The sequence below is a fragment of the Syngnathus scovelli genome, chromosome 17, assembly GCF_024217435.2.
Source record: "Syngnathus scovelli strain Florida chromosome 17, RoL_Ssco_1.2, whole genome shotgun sequence".
NCBI lineage: Eukaryota > Metazoa > Chordata > Actinopteri > Syngnathiformes > Syngnathidae > Syngnathus > Syngnathus scovelli.
The window spans coordinates 12,220,780-12,230,402 of record NC_090863.1 but is presented as its reverse complement, the minus strand read 5'-3'; the positions used below and the strand labels follow the sequence as shown (position 1 = coordinate 12,230,402).

The window sequence follows — 9,623 nt, the reverse complement described above, 5'->3', positions numbered from 1 at the left end:
CTCTCTGACAGCGGGCGGCACATTTCATTCCAGAATGCCTTCATGGTCTTACGATTTCATTGAACCCACATTCCGATTCATCTTGGGTGGAATGAAGCAAAGCAGGCCCAGAACAAAAGCAAGACCAAACTTTGTGACACTAGAGGTACCACTCTTTACCCCTGAATGGCCTCATTGTCTTAAGATGTCATTGTTCTCGTACAGGTTCGAGAGAGACTGCCGGGAATGCCATCGCTTCGATGACAGCCTCAAACACAGGAGTTGTTTTGGACACAACAGCACATGGTTGGCCAAAGGTGGGTTGGGGCACTTCTGAATAACACTGCTGCCTTCTGTATGTTGCCATGGATTTGAAACTACACAGATGAGCCTCCAGTCCATTGCTACAATCGTCTTTAATACCACAAAAAGAAGGCTTTCATGAATCTCATCTGATTTGGGTGAGGTTAGTGACGAAAATAAATCGTTAACCCCAGCTAAAGCTGGTAAACGTCTCCCCCTGCTGTTGTCTTACTGTAACTGCATGTATGTTGGTAGCAAGCCATTATGGGAATAGTGGGATTTGTTGTAATGTCGGACTCCGTGGGCAAAATGTTCTAAATTAGGTGGCCAACCACTGGACAATCCTAAAAGGAGAAGAAAATGTTGCAAACTCAGTAATGAAACAATTTAAAGTGCAGTGAGGAGTGTTCAGAAGATTGGCTGCTTTTTAAATTAGTCAAATGCATGTTTTATTTTTTACATATTTTTAAATGTCATCGTGTTGTTAACACCAATGCAATCTATAAGGAATGCTGTTTGCGCTGATTGAAGCTCATCCCCATTTTGCTGTCAATACAGGTAAGTTGGAGTTAATTGAATTGCTCGATCAGCTTCTTGAAGCTGCACAAGAAGTCATGTTCATAAAAGACTGAGTAAGTCCGCTATTGATGGCTTGCATTAAAACACCCCACCGTAAAATCAATGTGGGTAGACCCATAAAAGGTCTCAGGAACCCGTTGTGGTTTCGACAAACTTTGATGACAAAGTTTGCTGACTCGCCACACTAGCCCTCATCGTGAGTTTCACTTTGCAAGATGAAATTTGATCGCAATATCTATCAGGACTTGAGTCACAAAAAAGTCTCAACAAATCCGCCCCCCCCCAAAAAAAACCAGGACATTTGCGCCTCCTACTGGTATAGATAAATAAATGCAATACATGTATATGTATGTATTCGAAGATATTTGCGCCGATGACTCCGCCACCGTTTGAGAAGCACACAAACGTTCCAGTTTTGCTTGTTTCGGAACGGTTTTCATCTAAGAAGTGTCAGCCATCCTTCAAGCTGCACAACCAGAAATGTGAGGGCAAGTTCACAAAGCACGAACCGCCACGGCGAGTTCTGGCATGACTTGGATCAACAAGGAATTCAACTCAATTATATGAGCAGGATTGTTCATAGGTATGATACCATACCGTCGCTATTCGAGTGCAGTGGCAAGATGTAATCGGTGAGTTGCGTTAGTTATGGGACAATAAATTAATAAAATAAAATAAAAGGACTGGGGGCAGTCCTAGGTAAGCGGCGCATTTGCAGAAGCAGAACCCAAAGTGCAGGGGAAAAATGACAGATCCAGTAAGGCCAATAAAAACATTTTTAATTGTCGATGCGCTGGAAATTAAAGCCCTCTACATGTGAATGACATAAAAAAAAAAAAAAAAACATTGTTTGCCATGTGCAACGAAAACATCCTAACACATCAAGCAAACGAAGCATCCTAAAAGCTTAACCCTCGTGGTCTGAGTTGTCCAGATGGATTTCAGGAACCAGGCTGTAGTATTCCGTGGACTGAGTCATGTATGCTTTCTCACGATCGTTTGAGTCTTTCAAAACTTCAGTCACACTAACGGCATCCAGCTCGGACTTGCTAGGCCTTCTTTCCTCGGACCCTGAAGGGAGCGACTCCACGGACCCCAGTGCGACTTCGTTGTCTTTGTTGGTGCTTCCCTGCACCTTCAAATTCGGGACTCCTTCTTCGACGCTATTCGCCGACTTCTGCTGTGGCTCGCGGTCCACATTAGACCCAGTGCCTCTTTTGCTGGGGGTCCGTTTCTTAGTGAGACCGAACGCAGGAACCTCCTTTCTGCTCCTCCCGCAGCACCAGCACACCAGTAGGAGGGCGAGGATGAAAAGCGGGAGTGCGAGGAAGAGCACGGTGTGGCTGGCCGGCCGGCACGCGTCACTCAGCTTGGCCGAGTCCGCCGCCCGGCCCGCTAGGGTCCGGGGCGCAGCGCATGTCAGATTCCTCGCTAGCTCCTCGGCCACCAGGATTTCCAGGAAGGAGCAGGAACACTCCCAGGGATTCCCGTCTAGCTCCAGGGTCCTGAGGATGGGCCTCTGGAGCACGGATGCCGGCAGGGAGCGTAGACGGTTCTCCTGCAGGTCTAACCGTAACAGGTTATCCGAGTCCTGCAGGAATCCCTCGGGGAGCTCCTCCAGAGCGTTCTGGCTCAGGTCCAGCACCTCCAGGTGGGGCTGTCCCGCTAGGAAGTAACTGGGTAAAGCTGCAATTCCATTCTGCGCTAAGTAGACCTTCTGCAGTAGGGACACCCCCATGGTTGGTACCTCCAGGGAGGTGATGTTACATCTGGAGAGATCCAGAATACGAAGGCCAGAGTGGTTGGTCAGATGAGACCAGGGAACAAGGCCCAACGTGGAACCCGAGTAGTTGAGGCAGCAGACCCCGACAGGCACCTGGGAGGGGAACGCTGGCAAAATGGTGGCCGGTGGGCACAAGCAGCCGCTGGAGAGTGCCGCCATCAGCAAGGGCAAGACGAAGGTGCTCCACCCACCAAGCATCTCTCACAAGGCGGAGGTGGGCTCGTGATGTGCCAGACTTCTCAGAGGATGGCAGGTTGCTATGGAAGCGTCAGGCGTTGGCATGGCCTCATCGCTAAGGCTCGAGAACGTCACATTGGGCTACGGAGGAGAAGCAGATGTGGAGGTTTATTCAGAATTACCTGTAGTCTCCGCTGGGATACACTTTACCCAAATCTTATTCAAATTGGAACAATTTGTCTTGTAAACTAGAACTCTTTGCAGACAAACAAATTTTACCCATTACATTTTTCTCTATCTCTTTAATATCTTTGTCATTTAAACATACTTTGTATCTATTTTTTAAAACACGTTACGGTCTTTTTTTTTTCTGGATTCGGTTCTCACAGTCTCATTGTTTTAAGAGAATTAAAAGACCACAGTTTGAGGAAATACGGTATTCCTTTGTAGGGAGTAAGGGACTTCCTGCCACATGCGGAATGAACGTTCTTCTATTCCGCGGATGATTTTGAATGATTTGAATCTGGAAAAGCAAGATGACCTCACTCCCAAACAATGGCACATCCTCTCCCTTTTCCTGAAAACAACGGCACTGTACTCCTCCCGAACTGGAACACATCTAAAAAAAAAAAAGTGTTTTATGACATTATTAAGCATGTATGCGAGTCAGGATGAAGAATCCAAGCGTTTAAAACACGTTATTTTCCCTGATTAGCGTTGCTTAGTCAGTAAAAATTTTGTTTTTATGACATGATTAAACATGCATGTTATTATATATATTATGAGCATTTCTGGGCTTATTTTATTTTAACGGGCCACATCAAATGCTTTCTGTGGTCCTCGTGCTTTACGTTGCACACCCTAATTTTTAAAGACACAGTAAGGCAGATTTGAATGCGCTGTACACATGTGCCAGATCAGACATTAGAGTGAAACTTACCTGAGGCGGCCATGCAGGGAGAAGACAACAGCCGATTCTTGGGATTTAGATTTCCATATAGTGGGAATTACCAAAGAAATTCCGAGAAGAACCAAGCTCCCCTTTTGACTGAGAGTGGAACCTCACCTCCTTCTACTTTTTCCTCCTTTTTCTCCTCCTCTTTGTACGGAAGGGGATTAGGGCCACAATTAAAAAAAAAAATAATCAGCATCCTGTCACCGCCCCTTTTTCTTCACTGGTCCTAATACACTTCCGTAAGAATCCTATTCAAGAAGTTAGCAAAATTAAAGCTTTCTGATTCCAAATATATACACATTTTGCGAGACAACAAACACTAGAATAGTTTTGTATATATTTTTGCAATTAAAAACATGTTCTTCTCACTTTAAACATTCTTCATTGTGCACATTTCTTTGTCAATTTGCTTCTTATTTTGGAATCCGTCATAGGATGTGCATCTCATTTTGGTGCGGGATGTTCTTGCTGATGGTCAGCAAGTCAGACAGACAGACAGACAGACAGTCCGGGGCTTGGCATTTTTCTCTTCACATTCTGTTGGGGGCTGCGGTTGAAAAAAAAGAAAAAGTTGCAACCATGACGAGACAAAGACAGTGAGTGAATATTGACGTAGAATGAATTAAGTCACTTAGGCGACCCATCATGGCGATAAGGGAGCTCAAAGTTTGTCTTTTAGGGGTAAGTGGCACGTTCTTTTTTCTCCCCTCCATTTTGGGGAAACTCCTTTGATGCACAATACCGTACTTTTTTTGTTTTTGTTTTAAGGTAGACATGACCGCGTCCTAACCAGCGATCTGCAAAATCGACTTTTCTGTACGAAACATCTGAAACAGTAACCTGTTGATGGCTATTTGAAGTTGACCCAAAAACAAAACCTCATCAGCTGACAATTTGGAAACATTTTTGGAGCGTCCTGACGTTTTGTGACGTCATTGCCGCCGACTTGACATTTGACTTTTTTGGGTCATTTTATGAGATTAACGTCCGGACAAAAATATAATTTTATACATTCAATTATCTTATCTAAGTTCATAGATGATCATTTATGCGCACAAAACGTATGTGTAATTTTTGGAACATTTTTCTTAGGAATATTTACAGTGTTGTAGAATTTTTGCATTTTGTATAAAACGTTATCATGCATTTTTCAATTTAATAGAAAATCTCAAATAGAAAATATGTTATGATTTTTTGAATAGTAGAGTCATTTTTAGAAATACATTATCTCAAATAAAAAGGATACATAATGGTGCTCTTTGGTTATGCAGTTCTCGTTATCGTACATGATTGTGGTCTCAGAGATTTTTCTGAATGACTCATTGTCTTGGCTGACTTTGTGTGTGCTTATGTGTGTGTAGGACACCGGTGTGGGAAAATCCAGCATTGTGTGTCGCTTCGTCCAGGATCACTTTGACCACAACATTAGCCCCACGATAGGGTGAGCATAGACCACAGCCAGTGTAATACCATTGAAATTCATTTTTCTTGTTGGAAATAGTAGAAGTAATCCATTCCAAAGTCAAGGTGTTACCATCATTAATCCTTTTTTAAACTGTACAGGTTTAACATATTCAGCCATCATACATGTGATAAGACATTATGGTGTCGCATGCATGTCACTCCCTAGAGCCTCGTTCCTGACCAAGACAGTGCCATCCGGAAGCGAGCTGCATAAATTTCTGATTTGGGACACGGCGGGACAGGAGCGGGTGACATACTCTTTTTTTTTTTTTTTCCCCCCCCTTTCCTTTTCTGGTTGTTATATACATACTTTGATTTCTCCCGCATGCCCCATCATGTATCGTGTTCTCTTGTGACCGTCTTGCTGTCGGCCGTGAAACGTCATCATCTGCCTTAGCGTTTAAGATCACGAGGACATTGCTAGCCCGGCGTCACATTCATTTGACCACAGGGAAAATAATGAACACATTGAACATTTGCTCATGGTGGAGGTTAGCGACCAAGCCCAGTCAGCTAATACGTAACTGATGCCCCTTCAGGTTCCGCCACGCAGATGGTAGAGCTTGTAGTAACCCTCTAAATCGCGATTAACTATTTGTGCTGACAGTAATGAATAACATCAAAATGGTATTGAATGATGACTCCTTGTAAAAACGTCATAATTATGCTGACTGTGAAAAGTTATGGAGCATTTAAGTCAAGTTAATTTCAGGCTTTTTTTCCCCCTTTGTAGTTCCACTCATTAGCACCGATGTACTACAGAGGATCGGCCGCTGCTGTCATCGTCTATGATATCACTAAACTGGTAAGATCCTGGTTGCGGCTTACCTTTTGGCATCAGTATTAGGCTTGTGCGTGAGCCCATCACTGCTCTATGTAACTGCAACACAGAGTGGAAGGAAGGAAGTTGACCTGGTTATTTTCTGCCAACTCTGCTTGCAGGACTCTTTCCAGACATTAAAGAAGTGGGTGAAGGAGCTGAAGGAACATGGGCCCGAGGACATTGTTGTCGCTATTGCAGGGAACAAGAACGATTTAGGAGATATCAGGTCGGCTACTCGTGGTTGTTGTACTAATTGTAGTACCTCGACGGAGTGATGTGAGATGAGTGTTTTGAGTTATGAGTGAATGATCTTAACTCATAAATCAAGGCACCACTGTTTGTCCAAAAAAAAAAAAAAAAAAAAAAAGATCCTCACCTATTTTATATCTGACATTGTAGGGAAGTCCCAATGAAGGAGGCCAAAGAGTTTGCTGAATCCATCGCCGCCATCTTCATCGAGACCAGCGCCAGGAATGCCGTAAACGTGGAGGAACTCTTCCAGAAGATCAGTAGGTTCCATGCCACTTCATCCCCTAAACCGATTTGAATGGGAAAACACGTTTAAACACACACCCTTATTGTGTACCCAGCAATATGTGTCGTGTCACTGATTTATTATAAACCATTATTTCATTAAAACGATGAAGGATTTGCTGCGCTTCCAAATACAGCATTTTGACACCTTTTTATTTCAGGCAAACAGATCCCGCCGCTAGAAAACCTCGACGTGGAAAGCACAGAGTCGTTCAAACTGACCCGACAGCCTGCTCCGTCCACCAGGAGGTGCTGCTAGAACATCTACAGACTGTCAAGGTCACAGCCGCCATGCAAAACATCTCATGCTTAGTTTCACATGTATTACAAGGTATTGGGGCCACTATGAAAAGAAAAAAAAAAAAAAAAGAAGCACTTTCATATTCTGGATTTTTTCTCAAAAATAGTGATAATGTAAAAAAGAAAAAGTTGAATAAAAAAGGTGTCGTTTTACAAGAATACGTCTTACAAGAATAAGGCAACTTCATAATTTTACGATTTTTGTTTTACAGGACGGAAGTTGTAATATTACATGGAATGTATTATTGTACAAGACTAAAGTTGTAAAATGAGGGACTTTACAATATATTCTGAAATAAGATTTGTGATATTTTGCAAAAAATCATAAGAATTACATTCCAATACTATAATATGAGAAAATTCTATATTTACGAGAACAAAGAATTCTATGAGAAATAGGTTGTGACTTTTCCAGAGTGAATGGTGTTATCAGAAGACACTAAAGTTGTAACATTACAATTTAAAACGTTGCAATATACGAACGACATTAGAATGTAGTGAACTGAACATTAGTTGCATTTCCTCTATCCACTTTAACAATCATCAAAAAACTGGACAATGTTGCAACTTTTTTCATACCATTAGACCTGTACTATAATTATTTTTGCAATTCATCTTCCTTTTTAGTTTGGCCTTAATACTCAAATGTGGCATAACCTCAGCTATCTAACAAAAGAATAACTTCACTTTTTTTTGCCCTCTTGTGCTGCATTGCAAAGCATTTCCATCCCATTAGCTCTCATTAGCCTCAATGCACTGTGGCTCTTCAGTGGCGCATCAACATACAATTTTCATGCACATGCACTTGTGTAGCACACGCACACATACACACGCACACACAAATACTTATGCACTTGTATAAGAGAAAACCGTAATAGTTGCATGATTAGTACGGCGCTCCCTGCTGGAATATTATGACCGTCCCCTTTGCTACAGTTGTTAACATGCTGAATGAACTACAGATGAACACATCGTGTCAAGTGCATTTAGTCTTTGTATGAAGAGACTTGCCTCAGAAGCAGTGATCGGTTTTATCAACATTTTTACCTTTTGTACAAGTGTAAAAACAAGTTAAAAACTGTTTAATAAAACGGAAATGAAGTCAAAGCAAACGCTCATTAACTGAGTTCATCTTTTAGATGCTCACTGAGCTGAAGTGTTGTGGAATATCCGCTGTTTACTGTTCTGTCCTTTCATTACAGGGAATACAACACATGTTTTCCATGTATTATTTTTTGTATTTCTACCCCAGAAGGGGCATTTTTTAATATTACCTTTTTAAAAAAAGACTAATGAGCATGTAAGAAAGTCTTTAAATACAATGAACTAACAAATAAACAATATAATTTTAAAGAGGAAATTAGTTTTTTTTTATCACAATATGTTCTATGCATCCTCATTCGTCTAAACCCGGGATTCAGATTAATTTTGCATTAATTAATCATAAAAATCCACCCATTTTTAGCCATCTCAGAGGGCTGCCATTCTGCCTTGAACCGCCACCTGCTGTTGACTGACAATAACATCACAGTGCCTGAGGGCTCAGGAAGGACTTTTTCTGGGTTTGCCAAGATGATCCCTTAGACCAGTGGTCACCAACCTTTTTTGTGCCACGGACCGGTTACGTGTCAGAAATATTTTCGCGGACCGGCCTTACATTTATAATAAATATATAAACTCACCATTACACTGAATTAGTGGGAGCACCCGAAGTGGTTAAGGTTTGTCCTTTAAGACAGGACGCTTGGTCTCCATGTGCCGAAGCAGTTTTGAAGGCTTCATTGCCTCGTTAGCTAGCCTGTCGCCACATATTATGCAGAGTGGGCTTGGCGCGTCAGAGTCACCTGTAGCGATAAATCCATATTTTAAGTCGGACTCCAGAAATTTTCTTTTAAATGCAGCTTTCCTTTTCTTGGAGGTCGTAGCCTCTTCTTCTTCCGTCTCCTCATTGGGCTTTTTTCCCTTTCCGAAGAAGCTATCCAAACATCTGTTTCCTGCTCATATTTGCTTGCTGAACCGTCGGATGTAATTGGGAGAGAATCGCCAATTTTTTTTATATTTTGTGGATTTTTCTGCTTAATGCAAATGCAATATCAAATCCAAATTCAGTGTTTATGCTCGTAGGGGCACATAGAACATACTGTAAAGATTTTTGACTTGAGTTTCTCTTTGAAGTGTGTTTTTAAATACGTTTGTATCATCACTTTATCTCATCCATGCTGGACTTATTGTTAGTATGCAATGAGCGATCTTGCGAAACATACTGCATGTCAAATTAGTTGATATTCCCAAAAGTGCCTCTATGCATGAAAGCTGATTTATCAAATGACGTAGAGCTTCCTTGAAGGTGCTCTAACTTGTTTTTATGCATCTAATCAGTGTACTGTAATAAAATTGTAATTATTTACTGTTATTGTCTCTTACCCTTTTATTTGATCATGGTTTGTTCATTTGCTAACAGGATTACATTCAGTTTACTTACTCATTTCCATGGAGTTGGGGCCAAGGGAGGACACTTTGGTGCAGAGCCATCTTGAAAATTTGTAGTATTTTAGTCATTTTTGAATGCAAACAGATAAAGTTGTCATTTTGTAAGAAAAGTTTTGATTTTATGAGAATGTCTTAGTTTGTTGAGAATAAATGTTCAGTTATATGAAAAAAAGTGGCAATTCTTTTTTTTTTTTTTATTTCTCAGTAATCATGTTAGTAGTCTTACATCATTTATT

At 41.4% G+C, this 9,623-nt stretch overlaps 2 protein-coding genes across 3 annotated transcripts; one reads left to right on the top strand and one right to left on the bottom strand.

The window, feature by feature from the left end:
• Nucleotides 1-1,619: 1,619 nt before the first annotated feature.
• si:ch211-106k21.5 (leucine-rich repeat-containing protein 38) lies at nucleotides 1,620-3,949 on the bottom strand. Of its 2 annotated transcripts, none has more exons than XM_049747454.2 (3): nucleotides 3,762-3,949; nucleotides 3,363-3,440; nucleotides 1,620-2,962 (listed from the first exon to the last, which is right to left on the bottom strand). In XM_049747454.2, exon 3 carries the CDS (start codon nucleotides 2,840-2,842, stop codon nucleotides 1,769-1,771), a length of 1,074 nt encoding a protein of 357 aa, XP_049603411.1. In that variant the 5' UTR covers nucleotides 2,843-2,962; nucleotides 3,363-3,440; nucleotides 3,762-3,949; the 3' UTR covers nucleotides 1,620-1,768. The 2 variants fall into 2 exon arrangements, with proteins under 2 accessions (XP_049603411.1, XP_049603413.1); XM_049747456.2 differs by having other exon boundaries at nucleotides 3,368-3,440.
• Nucleotides 3,950-4,239: 290 nt separating this feature from the next.
• On the top strand, nucleotides 4,240-9,310 carry rab31 (RAB31, member RAS oncogene family). Its single transcript, XM_049747488.1, has 7 exons — nucleotides 4,240-4,457; nucleotides 5,138-5,217; nucleotides 5,407-5,488; nucleotides 5,974-6,045; nucleotides 6,183-6,289; nucleotides 6,463-6,572; nucleotides 6,759-9,310. Exons 1-7 carry the CDS (start codon nucleotides 4,422-4,424, stop codon nucleotides 6,854-6,856), a joined length of 585 nt encoding a protein of 194 aa, XP_049603445.1. The 5' UTR covers nucleotides 4,240-4,421; the 3' UTR covers nucleotides 6,857-9,310.
• The last annotated feature ends 313 nt before the right edge of the window (nucleotides 9,311-9,623 follow it).

Coding starts and splice junctions, on each gene's coding strand:
- rab31 (XM_049747488.1), top strand. CDS start 4,422: ATGGCGATAAGGGAGCTCAAAGTTTGTCTTTTAGGG. Junction 5,489..5,973: donor ACACGGCGGGACAGGAGCGG/GTGACATACTCT, acceptor CCCCCTTTGTAG/TTCCACTCATTAGCACCGAT. Junction 6,046..6,182: donor TCTATGATATCACTAAACTG/GTAAGATCCTGG, acceptor CTCTGCTTGCAG/GACTCTTTCCAGACATTAAA.
- si:ch211-106k21.5 (XM_049747454.2), bottom strand. CDS start 2,842: ATGCTTGGTGGGTGGAGCACCTTCGTCTTGCCCTTGCTGATGGCGGCA.